Source organism: Plutella xylostella, chromosome 17, assembly GCF_932276165.1.
Source record: "Plutella xylostella chromosome 17, ilPluXylo3.1, whole genome shotgun sequence".
Classification (NCBI taxonomy): Eukaryota; Metazoa; Arthropoda; class Insecta; order Lepidoptera; family Plutellidae; genus Plutella; species Plutella xylostella.
The window spans coordinates 7,892,532-7,916,099 of record NC_063997.1 but is presented as its reverse complement, the minus strand read 5'-3'; the positions used below and the strand labels follow the sequence as shown (position 1 = coordinate 7,916,099).

The 23,568-nt window shown below is 37.8% G+C and overlaps 1 protein-coding gene across 4 annotated transcripts in view; it reads left to right on the top strand.

Annotated features, from left to right (window-relative positions):
• Nucleotides 1–23,568, top strand: part of LOC105384079 (caskin-2) — a 166,473-nt gene that overhangs the window by 136,886 nt on the left and 6,019 nt on the right. For all 4 annotated transcript variants that reach the window (XM_048626869.1, XM_048626867.1, XM_048626866.1 and 1 more), the window contains 6 exons: nt 17,842–18,039; nt 19,454–19,650; nt 20,324–20,503; nt 21,265–21,477; nt 21,726–21,833; nt 22,080–22,223. In XM_048626869.1, the coding sequence (XP_048482826.1) occupies nt 17,842–18,039; nt 19,454–19,650; nt 20,324–20,503; nt 21,265–21,477; nt 21,726–21,833; nt 22,080–22,223 (1,040 nt within the window). The remainder of the gene's footprint in view (nt 1–17,841; nt 18,040–19,453; nt 19,651–20,323; nt 20,504–21,264; nt 21,478–21,725; nt 21,834–22,079; nt 22,224–23,568) is intronic.

Sequence of the window (23,568 nt, the reverse complement as noted above, 5' to 3'; positions counted from 1 at the left end):
TTTTTAGCGGAAGTGTACAAATTTACATTGATAATATTACAATCTGGCGCCAATAAAACAATTTATCAAAGCAATTTCAGGTCCAACGTATGTTTACTTAGGCGACAGACCCGAGCCTATCAAGCGACACTTGTTTATGCACAGAACCAGTTAAATCTACTCAACCAGCCCAGATAAAACAAAATTCACACCAATAATGGTCTTACGATATCATTTCACAATCATATTGACAGTAATTGCTTATTAGAACCGTAGGCTTTCAAGTGAATTCCGTCAAATCTGTCGACAACTTACTTAGGCATAGTACCTTTACTTACATAGGAGATATCATGTCAAGTTCTAATTTAATACCAACTTAATGATATTTATTCAATGAGGTTAAATATAGAGTATAGTTTATGGTCCCATAGCGGCACTGCTAGGTCACGTTATGATGCCACGTAGCATAACATGGCGACATCAAAGGGAAAACTTCAGGTAAATAGTGAAACGGTACAATCCAATCTGAGGCGAAGTTGTTTTTAACTAACCGCAAACTGCGAAGGGCTCATCCGACCGGCGGACCGCAGGCTACCTCACTTTCCACACTCGCGGTGGAGTCGACCAAAATGTAGTTTCACGCCATTACGGTATCACCTTCCTGGTTTATCTCACTCAGGGATATGTATTAGGTATGTATGTACTTCTAACAACCGGTTTAGATGTTCTAGTGCTAAGTATATATATTTTTTCCTATATCCTTAATTCAATTGAAGTGAAGCTCCTGCTGTTGAGTGATACAGTCAAAATTGACTAAACATTAGTTTTAAAACAGATTTTTAGTCAGTCTGTCCATTCGTTCCGGAGGTAAATCTGCTTTAAACTTGCTAAAGATGCATAAAAAAAATAAACACCGGACAAGCTGTCGTCATAAACAAGTTATTTTTTTAAATTACTAATTGAATTTCGGCCAAAACAAAAGCAGCGGTACGTAAAAGCTCTTCACAGATAAAACCACTTGACAAGATTTAATAATTGAATCTTTCTTTTTGCTTCGAGGTACCGGGTTGATAACCAACTGTGACAGTTTTTAATTAAGCTTTCCAAATCCACTGTAAACTTGCAACAAACAATTTAGAAGGTTCCAAAAGCAGGTTCCATAATAACTGTGAATGTGTAAGTTTTCAAGTTACAACAACTATTTGTGTATTTGTCCTGTTTTTGTGTACAAATAAATAATATTTTTGTATTGGATATGAGTCTATTAATAACTTTCAAAGTTATTTATTTCATTGGATGTAAATGAGTCATATCTTACTAAAGCTTATAAGAATCAATAATGTCCCCTTTTCGCAACCTACTATGGGTACCTACGCTGCCAGTAATAATAGATATCCTTTACTAACACAATTTATGAACCCAAATGCTTCCTGTGACATAGATATTGATCGGCCCAAAGACGACGGCGTCGCGTCGGCCCCCTGCACTCGAGTACAGTGCCACAAACTTATCTGTTCCGGTGAGAGCGAACTAAATTGATCCATATCTCATAACTTACCTATGAATTATATATTGATATAGATTAGATGGATTTATTAAAACCGAAAGGGTGAATTACCACTACAGGCTAACTTAAAATCTTATAGAATCAAGAAATATTAGACATTTACGTGAGCTCTCACCGGAACAGATAAGTTTGTGGCACTATACTCTAATATCGTTTATCATTCGATTATTCCGCTTCTCAACTCGATACTTGATTCGATAACATTCATTTACAAACATCATTCAGTGAATAGATCATAGTGCAGCACCTACTTTGTACCTATACTACCTATACAGAAACCATACAAATTTAAGATATTTATACCTATTCAAGAAATGTTGTTTCCATTTAAATTACAGTCGTCTTTTGTCACCTTCTTGGCACTAAATCTAGTACTAGACTTGCTGAAATTTACCATTACGTAATACAGAGCAAGTCGGAAAAACTTAACAAGATCTAAGCATTTTATCATATTTTTCCAGAATAATATCAAAATCGCTTTAGCAACTCTATACCTAGGTACCTAGATAGTACAGTAGTCACAATTATGTAGAAACCAGCCATAACTCTTTAAACCGAAACCCGGAGAAGTTACAGAATTGCATCGCGGGTCGCGGCGAACAAACAAAACAATCCGCTAGCAAGACTTTCGCAATGCGCCACAGCTGTGGGCCCATCGACACTGCTGCCGCCCTATTCGGGACCACACGGAATTAAGCTACAAACATTGTGAATTGGTTAAATGTGTAGTACCGTTCTGCGCGGTTAGCTGGTTTATTGTTATAGCAATTGTAAAATTCAACGATATTTTAATACGAACTAGATAAATTGTCAGTCCCTTGGATAAGACCAAATGACAAATAAAATGTAAGTTAAGTTTTTGAATGTTTACTAAGGTTAAGTTATGATGGGATTGACATGGTCGCATATGTGTACCAAAATCCCTAAAATTAATAAAGATTTAAAAAAAATGTATGGATTTGACAGCTGTCATGTCATGTCTAAGTCTAATTCAGTATATAATTCAGAAAGCTAGCCCCTACAACACAGGGATTCCTAGTGTAGGGACTAGAGATAAGATACATTTGTGTGTAACTTTAGCACCAAATAAACTACTTATTTGTATTTGTATCTCTTTGAAATGGCTCCAGTCGACAGGAATAGGCGGCTTTGTACCGATGCCGTCGTACGATTGTACGATAACACGCTGACCCCTCGTTTTGTTGTCTACCACCTACTGTAATACTTGCCGGCTACTGATTGAAAACTATCTTTGCCTTGTTCACCTGATTACGTTACTATTGCTAGAAATTGTTATTTCAAAAGTAGTAGATATACATAATACGTAGTTAAGTTGATGCCACAATAGAAGTAACGTGTAGAATCTTAGTCATTTTAAGATAGCCGGTACCGTTCAGCACTCAATTGTCCTTTTATCGACTGTCTTGTCATATTTAGTGCTTATATCGTAATTGACCACAAATTTGCCTTAAAGAGGTGGTCGTAACTAGCTTAACATTATTTTTATTTGAAAACTAAATCTTGCTGAAGTCAACCACACCGCATATTGAAATATCGGCTAAACGCTCAAGATACAAAGGCCAAGTGTTTACCGGTCTGGTATTTCGTTGCCATATATAGATATTGTGGACGTGAACTTGCCTTAAAGGGAATAAGTGTATACCTATTCGCAACATTATTTGCTAACCTACATAACTTCGATAGTAACACTCATTTTAGATTCACTTGAAGTCTCCGGGAATGACTGATAATATTGCCAAGAATGTAGGTAATCTTAGATATACCTATTATGATTTTGATAAGCTAGAGAGGCGATTGATAGATTTTGATAGTATTATAAAAATTGGACCTAAAATAGGTACCTAGGTACCTATTTTATATTTTCAGGTAGAAAGTGTATATAATAGAATATAATGAAAGAAGGATACTTCAATAAGTACTTACTTATTGCTAAACTGATTCTAAAAAGTTATTTGATTTCCTTAAATTTAACAATATGGACATTTATAAACTTTATAGCAAGTAAGTATTCAACAGGAATTTCTGAATGCGTAATAATTTAATATTTGAACCTACCAATACATTTATATCTCTTATCCGATGACAATTACAATAATGGCGGTTTATCTTGACAAAGCTTCGAACTGTATAAATCTCAATGGTCCGATTGTGACAAATAGTCAGCACTTAGGTATAAGTATCAACGATCTAGGTCCAGGGGGGTCACTACAGAAGTTGAACGAACTAACGAATGAGAGCTGTCATACAATCGATACGCTTCAAGCAATAAGATAATACCTATAATGCTGATTAGCGCAGCGGTTCGGTTTTTCCTAAGTTTCGGAGCGCTGCCGTGCCGCTGTGAAAATCACGACTTTATCTCGTAGGTTGTTTCGTAGCAAACATACTGATTGAATGACAGCTCTCGTTCATTTGTTCGTCGGATTTCTGTAGTGACCCCCCAGGTATTACGAGGTGTCATTCATAAATATTTCATCGTGATGCAAGTCAAGTTGTAAACGAGCCAGCATCGACTGAACACAAAATCCTGACCACAATAAATACAATTTGTCGGCGATACTCCACAAAACAAATTAAAATCACGAATTTCTGTAATATTTCCTTGATTTTGTGAAATAAATCGTGTTTTATGTTTGGCGAATTTGCTATGAAACGTGTTTAGGATTTTGGTCAACGTATTTAAAAGTACGAAACACGAACAAAGTGTTGTAGTACGTACTTAGACAATCTGAGTACGTACCATACCATACCTAAACAAAATAAAATGCTTAAAATTTATCCGTGTTGTCAAGATTCGAGTAGGTACTAGTTTTTTTTTGTTTGGACATACTGAGTCAGTCACTGACACTAATGTATCGCCTCAAGCCTCGGGTCATCAGACGGTTCACTTTCTCCAAATTACTATGGGTCCAGCCAGACTCGTCCCATTCCACACTCGACCCGGCCAAACTCGACCCGAATTTTATAATTTCGATAAGGTTCATTTTTGTTTGTATTTTTTTTCTTATCGCAAAGTACAGTCGACAGAAAATGTTTATGGATTTCTTAATTGATTGCATATAAAGTGATTATCACTTAAATTTAAGAAATATGTTGACTAAACTAGCCTAAGTTTGACCTCAGTAACAGAGAGAGGTAGTTTACCCTTCTCATTGTTTTAGCCTGAAATAAACGGGTTATCGATAACAATGGTCAAGATTTGGATGGCTTGCATCCATCTCTTTCGCGCACTTACTTGTATTGTAATTTATACATTTGATAAGCAAGGGCTACTGCGAAGTAATTATAATTTTATAAACAGCAAACGGATTTTATAAAAAGGATTTTATACATATTTCATTGTAAAGATATTTTGTGTAACTGTGATTTTAGCACACATAATTATTAATAGTTACTTATTTTGTTAATATTTATTATTACTTATTACGTTTATAATTCAAAACATGTGTTACCTACTAATAATGTTTATAGAAAATGATAAATAAATGATTAAAAGTACAAATTATTACTTTTGTTTGAATTAATCAGCACATAAAACACCTAACTATAATTTCAGTAAAAAAACTCTTGTGGCTGACAGTACATTTCATACATTTCAACAAAAGTACCTAGACCTTACCGTATTTTAGAAATTCGGGTCGAGTTTGGCCGGGTCGAGTGTGGAATGGGACGAGTCTGGCTGGACCCATTACTATTTGGCGCCAAAATTCCAACGTTGTGAGTCGAAATGGAGTCTAACTAAAGAACTTTTTGTCTCTCTCTAGCCATTTTACTGAAGTAAAAGTTAAACAAGCAGGTTGTAAAAATATTGTTAGTTTCTTGACTGAGTTATTTATAACATGTAGGTACTTACAATAAGTACATATTTGAAGTTACTAAAATAATTTTATATGATTGCAGAAGTTATAGCAATGTAGCACTTGTGCAATGGTAAAGTAATCGTTATTACGTTAGTAAATTGGCATAAAATCAGCGATTAAGCATGGTTTGCATCGTAAGCTTCCGTAGTTTTGCACAATTTCGACTTAAGGGGATCCCTAAAGCTAAAATGCTAAAGTCGGCTTGATATACTTGATTAGATTGGAAAAACGGTGGCTTCTATCACATTGATAAAAATATATTTTGTAGCAGAGGGTATACTGAACATGTTAGTTGCTTATAAATTGGTGCAGGATTATAATAAGTATGTTAAAAAAAATTGCAAACACACCATGTCTTTTGCCATTTTTTGACTTATTATGAAAAAACCCTCGAAATCAGAGGGCCCATTTTCATGGAATCTTATATGTATGTGTAGGTAATTAAATTCTTAACAAAGTTACCTTAAAGAGTTGGATTTAATGGACCAGAAGTCAACTTTTTTTGCAAAAAACTAATAAATTCCGGTTTAAAAATGATGACACCGTGACAGATTTCAGATTTCTTCAGTCGTCGCCCTGGTGGCGGCCTGTTAGGAGCGATACCCACGCCATTTTATTTTTTATCAAATATTTCACAAAAACTGATTAAATCAACAAATTATGACTACAAGTATTATAATACATATGCATTTGCTATGGAAAGTTAATTTTCTAATCATTTTAGATGCAGAAAAGCCGAAAATTCTTAGAAAACATTTCGCCTTTTCGATTTGTTTACATTTTTTACTATAGAGTTACAGATGCATAGATAAAGGTAAACATTGCACATAATGACACTTATTAGATTCTCCGAATAAGAACTATACGGTCAATGCAGTATGCCAAAGCGCGAGCCTGTTTATATTCTGAGGGGTAATTTATTTTATTTTAACGGTTGTGTATGGTAGGTAAGCTACACAATATACAGGGTGTTGAAAAGTAAGTTCATAATTTGTTTTATTTGAAACCAAAAACCGTAGTTAATTAAAAAAATATATATTTTAAGATGTGGTAGTCTGTACACTACAGGTTGTTAAAAATAAGTAAGTATTTTTAAAAATTGAAGATCTAAAATTTACATAATTTTTTAAATCTATTTAACAAGCTTTGCAAAAAAGCGGTTAAGTGCGACTGTATCTCGCCATGAAAAAAATGAAATGTTTACTGTAGCTATGAATTTTATGCGTTACAAGTGGAATAAAATACCGCATAATATTATGTACAACTATGTAAGAGCCTAGTTTTAAAAAAAAAACTCATAAGAAAATATTAAATACACAGGTTTTTTAACCCCTGAAGGAAATAGAGGGGTGTTATAAGTTTAAAGTAAGGGCTGAATTTTTTTTTTAAATTAGGGTGATAGGTAATGTATATTTTTAATGATTTTTTCAAATAGATAAATGTTATACCATTTTTAAATTGCCATAAAATTACCTATAGTTATAGTTATAGAAAAGGGCAGGGCTACCAGTGCCCATTCGCCACTGCAACCTAAAAGATCTATAAATTATGACTCCCCATGCCGAGTCTCACTCTACAGGCCCAGGTCTTTTATAAACCTGATATTACCTATACAGGATGTTGCAAAAAGGGTATACTGTGCCGAAAGGGTTTGACTCAGGGGTTATTCTGAACAAATTTTGTTCTCCAAGTTTTGGAAATTCTCGAAAAATAAATTCGGTCTCTATAGTAAAAAGTCACGTGATCGAATAAGTTTCTATGTAAAAGATTTTGTTACGTGAATTTTCAAAATTGTAGAAGAAAAGTGGATCAGAATGGCACCTAAATCCACTTTTGGCTAAGCTTTATACCCTTTTTTCAATACCTTGTATAAAATATCGTCAGCGTCACCTTAGATCGTAATCATCGTAACTCCTCGTGACCAAATTTTAGAGGAGACAAAAATACTGTTTTATTTGTAGTTCTAGTTGGCATACTACCCACCTAAAGTTTTTTTTAACTACCCTAAAAATGATTTGTTTAGACAGTCTATCTTCCTGTTCAACCGCAGCCTGAGTGCCAGTGACTCAATGACTGAAAGGAGGCCATTAGTGCTCCTAAATAAATAAAGCAGGCCTGTAGATTATCTTTCAGTGTACCGACACATCTGATTGCTGTAAGAGCCTGATAAGCTCTTCGAACGAGTCATACCTCTGTGGTGGTACGGTTTCGACCTTTCGGACAGTCAGTTTGGCATCCGAAATGCGGATTCGAATAGTGGGTTCAATACTTTGCGTTCGTTCACTGTCGGAGCAGGATAAAAACCACGGGCGAGTTGTTGCGCTGGCTGTTTGCTTAAAAATAGTAACCGCGTTCAACTCTATCCCCTAGAGGGCGAACCTTTAGAGCGGCTCTTGTATACCATCACTTGTCTTCTTATCTGCAGAAAATTGACAGAGGTCATACGTGTCTAACAAGTACATTAAGGATGCGAAAAGAGAGGGTTTGTTTTCACTGAAGAAGTTCAGTTGCGGAGTTCCACAGCGGTAGGTCTTGGACCCCTCTGCTGTGGAACTTGGCATACAACGCGGTCCTGCAAATCAAGCTCGCAAACGGCGTTAGCACAGTGCATTTTTCTAATGTCACACAGGTCGTGAGGTAGGCTGAGAGCCTCCTTCGGGGATGACATCCCAATGATTCATTACGAAAAAATTGCTGCAGCTGTGCTCGCCATGCAGTGCATGGGCTACTTCCGAATCTGGGGGGCTGTTGCAAAGGAGTCCGTTGCCTCTATACGGTACGGGTTCCGTGCGATCTATGATCCTTCCGGGAGCACCTGTCTTGTCAAGTCGAAGAGAATGGCTCGTATTCGACGCAACCTGCAGTACTGGTGGGATTGGTTGGAGGACAGGACAGCAGGAAGCTGCAGCAGCCGTCATGCTGTGATTCGACGCATAGATGCAAAAAAAAGTTGAAAGTAACTTCATGTTAATAAAATATTAGATCTTAATTTAACAACATAACATTGCAAAAGAAAAATTAACATTGTTGAGTATGTTATTGTAATTTACTAAAGTAGTAATAAAAACAAAGGCTTATTGCATAGTTTTCGTTCACGTTCGCCTACATCGCACGTTGTATATGAGAATAAAGGGTATAATTACTAAGTTTTCTTGTTTAAAAATCACGGTTTGGGGTTTAGAGGAAAACAAATGGTAAAATGCGGAATACAGTTTTTTTTTTCGAATAAAGAGGAAAACATGTGAATTCAAAAAACGTTTCTATTGACACCAAAGAGTACTTTTCGCCGAGAAAAGTGGAGTTACAATGTTTGCGATCTAAAGTGATGATAGAACTAGAACTTATTTTTTCAGTTCACCTGCTGTTGAGTGAAATCGTAATTAGGTAAATGACTCCTTGACATGAAAATAACTTTTTTTTTATAATCGTTATAACAAAACCGTTTTTTTTAATACAGCAATATTTGTAGGTGTACTTACAGTGAGCAAAAGAGCGCAGCAAGGTGTAAATTTTTTGGTTTTTAAGAAACAAAAATATTATTTCTATCATATCCCAAATACACATAAGTACCTACTTAAAAAAAAAATACACACTCTCGCCTTGTACTAATGTACCCCCTTACTTACATGTTATTATTTTTCTGGTGACCTCCCCATATCCCTTTGCCAGCTACGTAACCTTTTGTGACACCCTGTATATGCAGAGTTCTGCAAACTACTGTTCTGCTTTTGAAACACCAAAAAAAAACAGGTCGTCTAACTAAAAGGTCACGTGACCAAAAAAAAATTATATGAAGAAGCGTTTTTTTCATGAATATAAAAAATTACGTAGGATAAAAGTTTTTCAGAGTGACGCCTGAGTAACGCCCTTTCGGCTAACTATACTTTTTTTATTACACGGGGGCAGAGTTTAATACAACACCCTGAACTATTAAACTCTGATAATATTTTCGCGATTTTTTTACATTCTGATTTCATTTCCTGGCTTAGAAATAACATCAATAACATGCTGCACACGTAGGTTTCGGCATAGTATTAAACCCTTTTTGCAACAACCTGTATAAATATCGGCACGGGTACGACTTTATATATAATTAATTATTAAATATTAAAAATACTTTCAAATAAAAATAAATATTTTCGTATCACAAAACAATATTACTTACTTAGTATATTTTTAACAAAGTGGCATGTCTTCACTTTTATGTTTTCGAGTACTATGTTAAAATTTCATGTCATTGTCCGTAGAACGCCCCGCATACCTCAACCCCCCCTCACTAGATTTGACAGATTCTGATTTTCTTCCAGCTTTAGTGACAGCCTTAACATAAACCGCGCGAAGCGGTCAGACGGCAATAAACTTAATTATACAAGTATTTACTTATTGTCCCTATTTATGTATTAATTACACCATATTCTGCATTTAACGATCATATTCCATCTTGTTTGATTCTAAAATTAACTCAACTTACCCACATATATTTACTTTAAATTTTGTTCACGTAGTAACATAATAATTATTATAATTTAGATAATTCGGGTAAAAAATACGTATTACCCGGCAAAATTAAAAGAATAATTAAAACATCCACCGCGCCGTATTCGCACGGCTGCCGCTCTACCTCATTAACTGGTCAGGTAATTAGCAATTTCGTTAATGGCCACACTCATTCATTTATGAAAAGTTGAAGCTTGGGTCACGGCTATAAGATGAAATGGTTTTTTTTTTATATTACTTAGAGTTCTTGGTTTTTTTTCCTGCAAAATCTCATGAAAAAGCGTTATTTTCAACTCACAACATTGTTTTGAAGTAGAGAATCCATCTATTGTTTTATCAAGCATTCACTTAAATTAGGTAGATACCAATGTGTATAACTAAAAATGTACTGTATAATTTCTCAGAACAATTAAAGATTTCCGTCGGTTTCGTTCTTGGAAACTATCATATCACTTACGTTTACGAAGGGCTGAGTGATATATTTCAGCTCCTAATAACTGCTATTCTTGTAGGGAATCCTTATTAAGGTATCCACATCCACAAATGAAAGAGAGGGTTGCCTCGTTAATTTATTAGAGACGCGTCATTTAGATACAGAGGAAGTGTAAGTTCAAAGGATCGTGGTTCGAAGTCAAAGTCGTAGCTTCACGTAATAAATTCCTGAAATTTTGGTCTAGTTTAATTTAAAACTTTAAACTACATTATTATTAACTTTTCATGAAGTGGCAGGTTTTTACTTTAGTAGTCTAGACGTTACATCCTACTACAAAACCGCAACACTTGATTTAAAATAAAAAGACCTTTGAAAATGTGTTTGTTTTGTTAATAAATAAATAAAATATAAATACCTAACGTCCAATATATTTTCACAACCAGCTATACTAATACTAAATAGAACTAAACGCTACCGTAACTTTACAGCCAATCACCCAGTATGCTGAGCATAAAGGCCATACCACACCGGTCGCTCTAGTCAACCCGTGCGACAGCTGGACGGGACAAGCGTAATTTGATGTAAGAGACGTATCGACCATCGCGTCGTTAGACAATATCGCCGGGACATGTTGACAAGGCTAGTTCCGGCGATCTAGACTTGTGACGGTAAAGGGCTTGTGTAACGGTGAAGCAGAAAGTTCTCAATGTTTCAGATCACAGTGGAAGCATGATTTACTTACGCAAATTTTGAATTTATCTATAGTTTATGCCCTATTCTGTACCTAAGGTAGGGTTCACACTTTTGTATTATTAGAATGGAGTGGAATATTTCATTATTAACAGTTTTACACAGTTACACATGATCGCTAGTTTCACGTAAGTATTATTTTACATATTTAACGGAATACATCGGAAGATATGCACCAAGACTACGATACGGAGATCTGACACAAATGTGAACCCTGTCTGCGATGGCTGTCGTATTATATCCTACTCTGTGGATTCAAGCTCAGCATTGATAGAAATCAAGGAAATCGCTGTTTTCCGTCTTGGCCAGGGAAAGTGGTAAATTGGACGGACGCGAGAGTCCGGGTCGCGGCTGAGCATCGAATTTGTTTGACTTCCGTCGTCGGTCGGTTCCACCAAGGCTCCCACACTAATCTCCAGATTACATCTTAATTTCCGATCACTCTCAACTGTCCCCTTAATTTGACTAGGTAATTACTTGGTTGGTCACCATAGCACAAACCTAATTTGAGGACGAAGGTTAAGGTTAAGGTTAAGGTATAACTGTGCATGTCCGTATGTAAATAGCCTTATATTTAATATAAATACCTACAAATCATACATAGAACATGTATGTACTATGTGTCATTTTCCGCTGAAGAGTACCGGCAGAACGGGATATTGAAAATTTCTTAAATTTCACGTTGATGTCCAACTGCTTTTATATTTTATAACGTCTATATCTAACGCAAGCGTCGACGTCATGTCGAAGCGGAAATTGAAACTATTAAAGTTACAGCTTACAGAAAATCATCCACCATACCAAATTGTTTTTGTTTTAAAATAAATTAAATAACTATACAAATAAGAATGATACCGTCGTATATAATTATGTAGGTACTATCGAACAAAAAAGTGTGGACCCCCTTAAGGATCATTTTCCTTTGCAGGCATCAGCCATCAATGACTCGCTCTTGACCAATGGGGTACACGTTGACCAAAAGTTACTGTCTCTATTGCCACCAGATGTGTAAACACAAAACAACATTGCATTGTCTTAAAGGTGCGAAAGTCCGAAAGCAATAAATAATACAAAGGGAGAAATTTAAAATAATGGGGTTGGTTAAAAAGACAGGCAAAGGCAAATTTGGGATTGCAAAGGATTTGTTTTAAAAGTGGCAACTCACTTTTTTGTTCGATAGTACATATGATTTAAGTTCCTTACGAGACTCATAGGTGGCGCTAGAATCGGTGAAGCAATATGTTCGCTTAATTTGGCTAACCTTCCTAACGCACAGTGGTGTAGCGGTCTTGTGGTCTTGATTCCGATCAATAGACTCGAGTTCAATCCTCGGTATTGTCGATGACTTTTGTAAGGTTTTCCCATTGCGAGATTGTGACGGAACTTGTGTTGCGTTGCTGTTCGTGATGGGATAGAAAGATGGGTGGTAGCAACAAGTGGGCATCGTCCAACGTGGCGTTCACTTCTGTTGTAGCCCGAACATTTTCTTTTAAATCTTATCCTCCACTATTTTTTTTTAATAATTAATTTAAAACAAGTTTCACCAAAATAATAAAACATAGGTTCAGAAGAAGATAAAAAATAATAAAAAGTATTTATTTTACTATTAAAAATGTTACTTACATAATTTCATAAAATAAAGCGCACTAAAAATATCATCCATAGGGGTTTACGAACGCAGACTTAACTGTTTTTGTGTATAACTTTAGAGCCACTTCATAACCACTTCATATGCCACTACGGGGTAAGGGTCGAGCCAGACTTCAATCAACATATTCAACCATACGCGTATGGTGTAGTGTAGAGAGTGCACTCTACTTCGGCTGGAGCATGGTTTACCTACATAAATTGACTTAACTATATGTAGGTATAAATGGATAGTTTTTGGAGTTTTGCATTTTATCAAAATAATGTATAAAAAGAAACATACCAGATATAAGGAGACTTCCAATATTCTACCCTCATTGCCAATCTAAGTATAGTGCCACAAACTTATCTGTTCCGGGGAGAGCGAACTAAATTGATACATATCTCATTACTTACTAATTAATTGTATATTGATATAGATTATATAGGTTTATTAAAACCTCAAGGGCAAATTACCACTACGGGCAAACTTTAAATCTTATAGAATGAAGAAATATTAGACATTTACGTGAGCTTTCACCGGAACAGATAAGTTTGTGGCACTGTATGCCTAGGTAATGGAAGAATGAGAGCCGTAAATTTATGACGCCCGCACAGAAAAGCTACCATTATCTATGATTCTTAACATGTAGATCGAGACTCTAAGAGAGCTTTTAACAATCTTGATACAGATTCCGTAGCATGTAGTAAAGTGGCTTTAAACCAGAACTGTAACCGTGAACATAATGACGGGCAGGTGCGCGGGAACTGTCCGTAGGACGTAACTGTCGACGTAGAACGTAACTTTCGACGTAGAACGTAAAGTTTCGCACCTCGGAAGCTCTTAATCCGAGCGCACACTTTCTTTTATCGCCTTCTCTTAAGAAGTTCATTACCTCAGAGGGGATTATGACCAGCTTTCTCACATTTGATGGATTCCAGTAGAGGTTTATGACGCTACGGTGCTTAAGGAAAAAAAACACACATCTTAAAAATGCTATCAAACTGCTGATGTAAGTAGGTACTCTAAAGATTCTCTGATACTATCAACAATAAATTATAGCTGATTAAAACTTATTTATTCAGTTATACGCCGCCATACGAATTAATTAAGGCTCTGGAATCTTGATTTTGAATCCGCAATTACAATTACATACTAACACAACTAAAGGATCAGCCTTATTATAGCAGCGATGGTTTTAGAGCTGTATAAGGTTCGAAGAGGGCGTGAGTCGATCGTGATCTTGACACCAGCTGGCCATTTAATGTAATAACAGCAATACCGGGCTGCTACCGACGCGGCGCAGACGGTAGCATATCGCGACGCTCATAAATAAGTGCGTATCTGCTAATTATCGGCGATTAGTTGGCTATTATGGCAAGCTACCGCCATCTAGCGGTGCACACGCCGAATCAATTAAGTCTATCGGCGTGCGATCTGGCCCGGGGTCGTCTAATGAGATTCCTGACGTACCTATGTACCATAACGTCGAGACTATTATCTGGCGCCAACCTTCATGCGACTATCGGTTAGTAAACGCTGGGAATGGGAAGTGCACGTATCATGTAACCGAACCAGGAGGTTACTCCATACTGATGAAAAACGAATGAACGAGAGCTGATAGAGTCTTGGCTCGAGAAGCAGCTCTCCGAACTAAATTTTCCGTTACACATATAGAGTGATCCTCCTGGTATAGAAGCATGCATAGTGTGAGTGAGACTGTCAGATTAAGATTGTAGATCAGTATTATAATAGTAATTTTAGTTATATTTATACGCCACCGTAAACAGAGGCGTCATTATTGAAAATATCTAAGTACCTACCTCTATATAAAGAGCTTATAATCATGTTTAGCCGCACTATTACAAGCTCATTAAAACTGTCCTTCAGAACACATCTTATGCTCACGTAGGTTTCAAACAAAACTAACAATAATTCTTGCACAACAAGCTCTTAAAGCTTGACAGTTTTATTCATATAATAAAGTCTTTACCAGCCTTTAATGGGCGTTATGAATCAGATGCTGAACTGGCGCCACCCAAGTTAATATTGTTGTAATTATTTCTACGATAATACGAGTAGGTACGTATGTAACATTAAAATACAATTTGAACAATAGATTTTTCTAAAAGTAGGTATACTCTTACAAAATCTTTTCTTTGTGCTTGTTTATTAGTTTTGCTTAGGTATACTTTGTGTGTAAAGATTAATAAGCGTACTTAATTCTTTAACATAATAACATTTTATACTTGGTACTTACTTGATAAAAGCGAATATATACAGATACACCTAGTATATAGATCTACGAACTATGTACCTATATAACAGTAAGTATATTTTGCTCCATTGAATATTATACTATTATCAATATACAATAGCCTATAAAGCAAATCTTGTAACAATTAATATAGCTTTTGATAGGTGGACATGATTGGTTAATTAGCTTGAAACATAAACAATATAACTTTAGTATTTGACTAAGCAAACCATGGCTTCATTGTGTCTATTAGTTGATGTAGCAACATTCGGTTCACTATAAGATTTATGATTGTGTATACATAACATAATAAGATCATAGTATTCTTGACTGTATAAACATGAAGTTACGTACGTTTAGTTTAATCCAGTTTACTTATTTATAATTTTATAAATAACTCATCAGAAAAACAACGTCGTCTTTCGTAAAAGTATGCCGCAATCTGTTTTTTCTCCGTCCTTTTTTGGGAAGTCTGTTTGTTTCTACAAGGGTTCGTTAATTTTGATATTTAATCACGATCAATTAGTTAAGTGACTAGCTACAACAAACAGCTATCCATTACTTTGCGCTAATATTTCCCCTTAGAGATTGATGGCGGCAGTAGGTAAAAAATAAATCTAATAATAGTGGAACATTGACAGTAATAGACAGCATCTATTTATACCGCAAGAAGGCATTATATTACAGTACTTATATATATGTCATTGTAGATATGCATATTATTGCATATCTTCGAATGCGAGAGGGCTCTGTCCAGCAGTGGACGGTCACGAGCTCAGGATGATGATGATAATGCATATCTTCGACTATTTACCTATGTGCAGTACCTATGTTACAAAAAAGCTTTAATGGTAACCAAGCAAATCCACAGATAGTTTAGTAAGATACGGTGCCCAACTGCCCAGGCCATGAGTCGACAATAATAAATAATTACTTAGGTAAGATTCATTTACAGTCAATGATACTTACAATGATTACCCATTGTTGTTAAAAACAATGCGTCCCCGGGAGTGTTACATAAATGTCTAATAACAGTCGTATTAGAAATCGCCCGGAGGGTCTTAAACAAGACGGTATGGACCCATTGGACCTTATTCACACATAATTTAAATTTGAAGTTGAATCTGACTGATTCATTTTAAGTACTTAACTATATATGTATATCAATAAGTAACGAGTTCGTCGTTACAAGTATTATCTACGTAATCTATCATCGTTATAACACCTATTATCGTATAATACTTCATTAGGAAATCTATAAAAAAGAAAATGGTGTCACTAACGTGACTAAGCTACCGTAGCGCGATACAATAAAAGAACTGCACTAATTTTAAGAAATTAATCGACATTATACATCCATCCAAGTCCAATGAAGTCGACCCACTGTGGCCAAGTCCATCCGGGCGCATTCTCTTCAATTGCACTCTACAGCATTAATTGTCAGTTGTATATGTTTGTCTATCTGTACAGGCGAGTGGTGTTCGCTCACTCGTGTGTGATGTCTTTTGTTCGGGGGCAATCGTCCAAGGATCCTATCTCGATGTCTTCGTAATCGAATGCACGCAACATTACTGGGTCTGCAAAGTGACAAGCCTTTCATTTTAATTCGATCATTATGTGACGGTGTCAGACGGTGTAAACTTTTGAAAGTGTCGGCCGTCACGGTAACCGTAAATTGTCGACAGCAGTGAATGTTGGGAAGGAAGTTGTCACTAAATTGGGTGACTGGTACCAGACTGGTGGCAGTATATTTCGGTAACTTATCCGCCTATTATAAAAAAAACTTTGTTTGAACCTAATATATTAAGATACGGTTTTAGTCACGATTCATGATATCAAATACTGAACTTACGTAACATAGCAGAACGGCAAGCCCAAACATATTTCTTGTGAAAAATCATCAAAAGAAGCCATAAACTTTCAATTAAGCGTTTTGACATGGACCTTTTATCGAGTCTCCTCGATGACTGAATTCATTTAAACTCGAATATTTTTACTGCGCAGATAATTGCTGTGCATATATAAATTTTTATTTAGCGTGTATTCCTTTCATTCTTTATTTATATTATTTCGTAATGGTCTCTCAAAATGTTCTTATGATTGCGGCGTGCAAGTAATTGAAGTCGTAAACCTTTGCTTTTTACTTTACAGCACCGCCATTCGAAAACACGGAGCTAGTACTTACTTAGCTCGAGTATAACTGTAAATATCAATTCACTTAACATTTTAACGTAAGCAAGAACTTCCAGTGAATTTCAGCGAGTAGAATAAGGATCGTTCTTTATCGGACGCCCGCATCGCAATTAATTTCTTTGTCGATTTTTGCCGGCCATTAGTTAACGCTATCGATTCGGTACAAGCAATTAGTAGGGAATCGATCCGATGCGATCGGCGGCCGATCCTCGGCTGAGCATGATTGATGAAGGTCTCACCTTATCGAGGAACGCGCCCATTTATTTGTATTATTATTATCCCTCATCACCTAGCTGGGTGTTAGATGAAAGACTTTGCCTTCGTTTGCGTTTTTCTTCTTTATATTGGAACAGTCTGATAAAATTTCTTATTAGCGACTTGCCTCCGCTACCTACTTACATTTTCTCTTTTACCATTGAACTTTTTCATAACCTCCACCACCAGAAGACCTCAGACCCGCCTTATAAGCACCTGTCATCTAAATGTGTCTTTATATCTATCTATATATCTGTGTTGATATATTATCAGCTGCCGATAAGTACCCATATTACAGGCTCAGCCCAGTTTGGCGTCGGATGCCGTGTGTGAGATGTCCCCACATATTACTTATTACACCTATTATTAACCCTTCTAACAAATCGTTTTTTTTCCTTCCAGTGGGCGGAATGTCGCGCGGCGGGCCGGGCGCCGGCAAGGCCGCGACGGCCAAGCGCGTGCCGCCGCCGGCCGTGCCGGGCGACGCGTTCGGCACGCCGCAGCACCGCCACTCCGGCTCCAGCTTCGGCTCGCAGGGGTACGCCTCGTGCGACGACCAGGGGTACCCGCAGCCGCCGGATACCCCGAGCCATACACGAGGTAAGGATGAGGGTGCTTTCTTTTGTTTTTGATTAGCCATACGCGATGTAAGGATGAGGTGGCTTTCTTTTGTTTTTGCTTGTATAACTCAGCTGGCTCCAGCTTCGGCTCGCAGGGGTACGCCTCGTGCGACGACCAGGGGTACCCGCAGCCGCCGGATACCCCGAGCCATACGCGAGGTGAGGATGAAATGGCTTTCTTTTGTTTTTGATTGTATGTCTCGGGGGTAGCCGTAGAGGATACAATATAATTGGTAAGTATAGGTAAGTACATGGGGCGAGGATCTGCGGAAAAGGGGTAGTGATTGCATGATAAGTAGGTAGGTACTATCGACCTAGGTATAATATCGACCCTTCAGACTAGCTTCCGTGAGATCAATTCAGTATTTTTATAGCATCGAATGCCTACTTACACTGCATTTTCTAAATGCTCAAATTTGTAGATATTCTTATTTCTTGTGCTGTGTATGAGTTTTGTACCCTGCAGAAAACTTGTTACCAAACACAATGAGCTAATACTTTAAACGCTACAATAGAATAAGTATTAAAGTGTTTCCAGCCATAAACCAAGCCATAACTCGTCAATACTTCGAGTTAAGTTGACAACTAAATATTTTCAAAGGAACTATAAAACGTCCGGCGTTGAAATAAGTGCAGTAAAAGTTCTTTCACGGGAGTTAGAAGCGAAGTTCCGAGGAACTATCAATTGTTTCGGACCGTAACTTTGTAAGCTTTGTAACTTTACTTTCCCCGAACGAATTGCTATTAATCAGCTGACTCCAACGAACTACTTACCTCCGTGTCTATAACCTACTGAACTAAAAAACACATAAGTAATAGCAATATATTATGTCGCCGATCTTCTCAAAATAAACAATGCAGCTATATTTTATAGCGTCTTAAATTACATGTATGCGTAGCACTAACGATGATTGCCGCAGTGTAGGCCACGGGAGAATGAGCCCACACGGTCATCGGCACGGCTCGTCATGTCTAACTAGCGACCTAACGTCCGGACTGCGCAAACTACTCATTTATAAACATTATCAGCCAGTCATTAGCACCTAATGCTTCCCGGAGGTGCCCGGGACATGCAAAAGCGATTTCTTCAGATAGCTTTGTGTGAGAATTGCGTGTGAGCGAACACACACAGATGATCTCTTACGTTTTATGTTTTACTTATTGGCTACCTGACTTCTTTCTGACTTGGTAATCAAGTGCAGTACAACTGTCCATTTTTCCATGTAGGTAGAGTATCTTATTATTTGGTCACATTACATAATTCACATCCACTGAGGCGTAGCTACATAAATGATGATAGACACTGTTTCTAAGTCAAAACTTTTATGATAACCTTTACCTCCACCATGAAAATCTCTCTTACCAATACCTTAACCACCCTTATCTCATTCCAGATGACCACTCAGACTACGGCAGCACGGTATCCGGCGTCTCGGGGGTGTCCGGCGCTAGCGGCAGCCTGGGCAAGAGCCCGGCCGGCGCGGGCACCTTCACATTCCCGGCGCCCGCGCAGCCGCTCACGCACAAGGCCGCCGTGTACTACCACCACCAGCTAGCGCTGAGCGATGACCAGGGCATTGATATGACACAGGTAGGTGTCCTCTATGGAAGGAAATTCAGACTACAATAGAGGCGCGAGCATAAGATTCGATACTATTTTCGAATCTACACGAAGGGTCGCTTTTACCAAACGCTAAACGTATTTAAATCAAATTTTAAATACACTTTGTACCAACTGACAGACGTATGACAGGCTACTAAATACGTTTAGCGTTTGGTGAAATTCCACCTAACATGGAAAAAACAAATGCCACTTTTGGAACTAACAAATTTGCCTTACATTTTGACAGTGACATTTGACGATACGCAACGTAAACGGAGGTTTCGAATCCTGTGCTCGGGCAACAGAACTACGGCCACTGATCGAAGTGACGAGTGACGTATTATCTTACGTCCACCGCAACATGACTGCGACAGATGTTAATCTGACTGACCTTTCACCATGGTGACAAATTCTAGTATAGCTCTTGTTTGACACTAAGAATATTTTATGAATCCCACTACAACAGGGCAGATATGCTACTGAACCTCGTCACCATCATTATCATTGGCCTCAAAAACCAACTGAATGCTATGAATCCACGGATCCACAGCCAACTCCTTCTCGGGATCATTGTGTCTTTTGACTGGTGTATAAATGGATCACCGTGACGTAATCATCTAATTAAACCACCTACTCACCCAATACCTCTCCCTCATTCCAGAGCCCCGGGCGCGACAGCCCCGGCTCCTCATCGGGCTCGGCCGGGTCAGGCTCGAGACACTCGTCAGCCTCGCTGGACAGCGGGCGCGCGTCAGGCCGCCTGCCGCACCACCACCACGCCGCCTGCCACTGCGGGGATACTGCTGATAGAGTGCGGGCCATGATCGCGCAGGGACTGCCTGTGAGTGTGGCTCATTTATTATGGTGATGTAGGGAGGGACCGCTGTAATTTAAAGGGTAGGTACTCTTCGTGGAGGAAGGAAACTCCAGAGCCATCTTTTCAAGAGCTAATATCTACATAAGTCGACTAAATCGAGGGATTTGTTGAGTATAGAGCGAGGTTTGCTCTACGAAACTGGAAGGGTATTACAACAGCTGTAGGAGTAGGTACTCGTCGGCGTCGCTGGACAGCGGGCGCGCGTCGGGCCGCCTGCCGCACCACCACCACGCCGCCTGCCACTGCGGAGACACCGCTGATAGAGTGCGGGCCATGATCGCGCAGGGACTGCCTGTGAGTGTGGTTTTATTCTCCTTCTTCATCTTCTTCCTTATTTAGGGTCGACTTTTAGCGTCATAGCATACCATTTTACCCTATCCTCATTCACACCCACATTTTGATTCATTATTGATAGTAAAAGTCGTGATGGAGGGACGACTATTATTTAAAAGGTAGGTACTCTTCGTTCGGCAATGTAGAAGAAAAATAATGTAGGAAAGAAACTCCAGAGCCATCTTTTCAAGAGCTAACATCTACATAAGTCGACTAAATCGATGGATTTCTGGGGTACAGAGTGAGTGTTGCTCTAAGAAACTGGAAGGATATTATAACAGCTGTATGAGTAGGTAGTTAGGTATATAAAACAACTGAGCAACTACTAGGTTCTTTACTAACGTAAATTCTCTCGTCACCTCTTTACTCACCAAAACACTTTAAATTTCCAGGACGCCGACATAATCCACACGTGGCTAGCAGACCTACAAATGGAGGAATACGCGAGACTGTTCATAGAAGCCGGGTACGACCTGCCGACGGTCACCCGGATGACCCCCGAGGACCTCACGGCGGTCGGCATCAAGAAACCCAACCACAGGAAGAGGCTCAAAGCTGAACTGGCCAATCTGAATGTGCCGGAAAATCTGCCTGATTATATTCCTGTAAGTTGCGATAATTTATTTATCGAATAGGGAAGGAGGCATCCCGAATAACTTATGAACTAAACTTTGTATACGCCGTGGGCAGCCAATAACTGAGAACTAATCTGACTGGCCAGTCCTCTCACCATCAAACCATAGGCCATCTGTAGTGTTCCCAAAGAAGATTGATGAAATTGAGTCTTTATACGTCTGACCACCCGTTCATACAACGTATAACATAGCTAAATAAATAAACGATGTATTTCCAGGGTTCCTTAGAAGAATGGCTGCGACTGCTTCGCCTCGAGGAATACGGGCCTGCGCTCGTGGCTCAGGGATACCGCACCGTTCATGACGTTACACAATTAGCCTGGGAGGTAAGAATTATCTTCTTTTTAATCGTAATTATCGTTTACTGTGAGCTTAGCCATCCTATAAAAGCAAGTATTTAGGTACACGTCCCATTTTCAACTACTTCTGGCCCAAAGAATCAGCAGAAACAGAAAAAGCAAAACCTTCATGGTAGTTACTTATTTTGTTTTCACTTAAATTGAATCGTGACTCCTGATAATCTCGAAGATTCTTTTTCACCATACCATAATATGCCCTTCTTAAAATTCCAGGATCTAGAAGATATGGGTATTGTCCGGCTAGGCCACCAGAAGAAGATCCTTCTGGCCATTAAAAGAGTAAAAGACATCAGGGCGGGCAAGAGAAGCATCAGCAACCAGGGTTCCTTGGACTTCACGAGGTTGCAGCCCGGACAGGTCAGTTGTCTATGGTTGTTAGTGCTGTAATGTTGGTAGCACTGCCCTTAGTACCAACGTTAGAGTGTGTTAGAGATGGATGATGCTCATTTTGATTTAGTTATATTTTATAAGATCCTTTTCGGCCAATCACACGCAAGAAACAGCCGACCCTACCTAGTTATTGGCTGTAGAGATAAAATCTTAGGCCAATCACGTTCAAGGTTTTTTTTTTATACATTCTGCTTCATAATAATAATAATAAATGTAAAGAAACCTAATAGGCTATGTCTGAAAAAATTGAACAACGCTCATAATTTTTCTAATGATAGGAATAACCCTCCGTATCATCCTAAAAAAATCTCAGATTTTTCCTATGCGTCAGTAATTTTATAAAAATAAAAACATTTCAAGTTTCACAAAACGGGGATATGATGGCACTTCAGGACTTTTTCCATCGTCTCTATAAAAATATATGGGCAATAAAAAAGAAAAAATTGACAGGCGTCAGCTTTTACATACTCTTTGGTCACACGTCTATCCATAGACCTACAACGTCACATCAAAGCCTGTCATATTTTTTTTTATGCCTATAGAGACGATGGAAAAAGTCCTGAAGTGCCATCATATCCCCGTTTTGTGAAACTTAAAATGTTTTTATTTTTATAAAATTACTGACGCATAGGAAAAATCTGAGATTTTTTTAGGATGATACGGAGGGTTATTCCTATCATCAGAAAAATTATGAGCGTTGTTTAATTTTTTCAGACATAGCCTATTCCTAAGTTCCAAAATGAGCATCGTCCTGTTACTGTTCAATTATTTACCATTAGGTAATCTTAATCCAAACTACAGAAATAAATCTTCAAGACCATTGAAGTAACTTACTACCCACATAAGCCCACATTATAATGATTTTGTTTATTTCCCTAGTTTCACATTTTACCATGACCACATTTCATTTTTATTCATTTTCATGTTTTAATTAAATAGCGCATAGACTGACAATTTATTTTTGATAGGAATTAAATTAACCTTTTACTATAAATTATAGGTACTAAATTATCTGGAAATGTACTAACTTTGCTTCTATAACTAAAACAGCATACCTAGTACTACTTATTTACAATTTTAACATCTTTTTAATATTTTTGCTGAGCCGTTAACAGCGCTGATACGAATTTAGCTTTATTTATCAGCTGCAAAAGCTATATTCTAGCAAATAATGCGGCTGAATTGTTTCTTTTGCTGGACACATTATGGGAAAATTGCATAAGTATATCAATTGTTTCAGTATGACGCATTGATAAATTCGATAAAAACTAATTATAAATTCAGTTGTTTTCCCGTTGCGTTCCAATGCCAA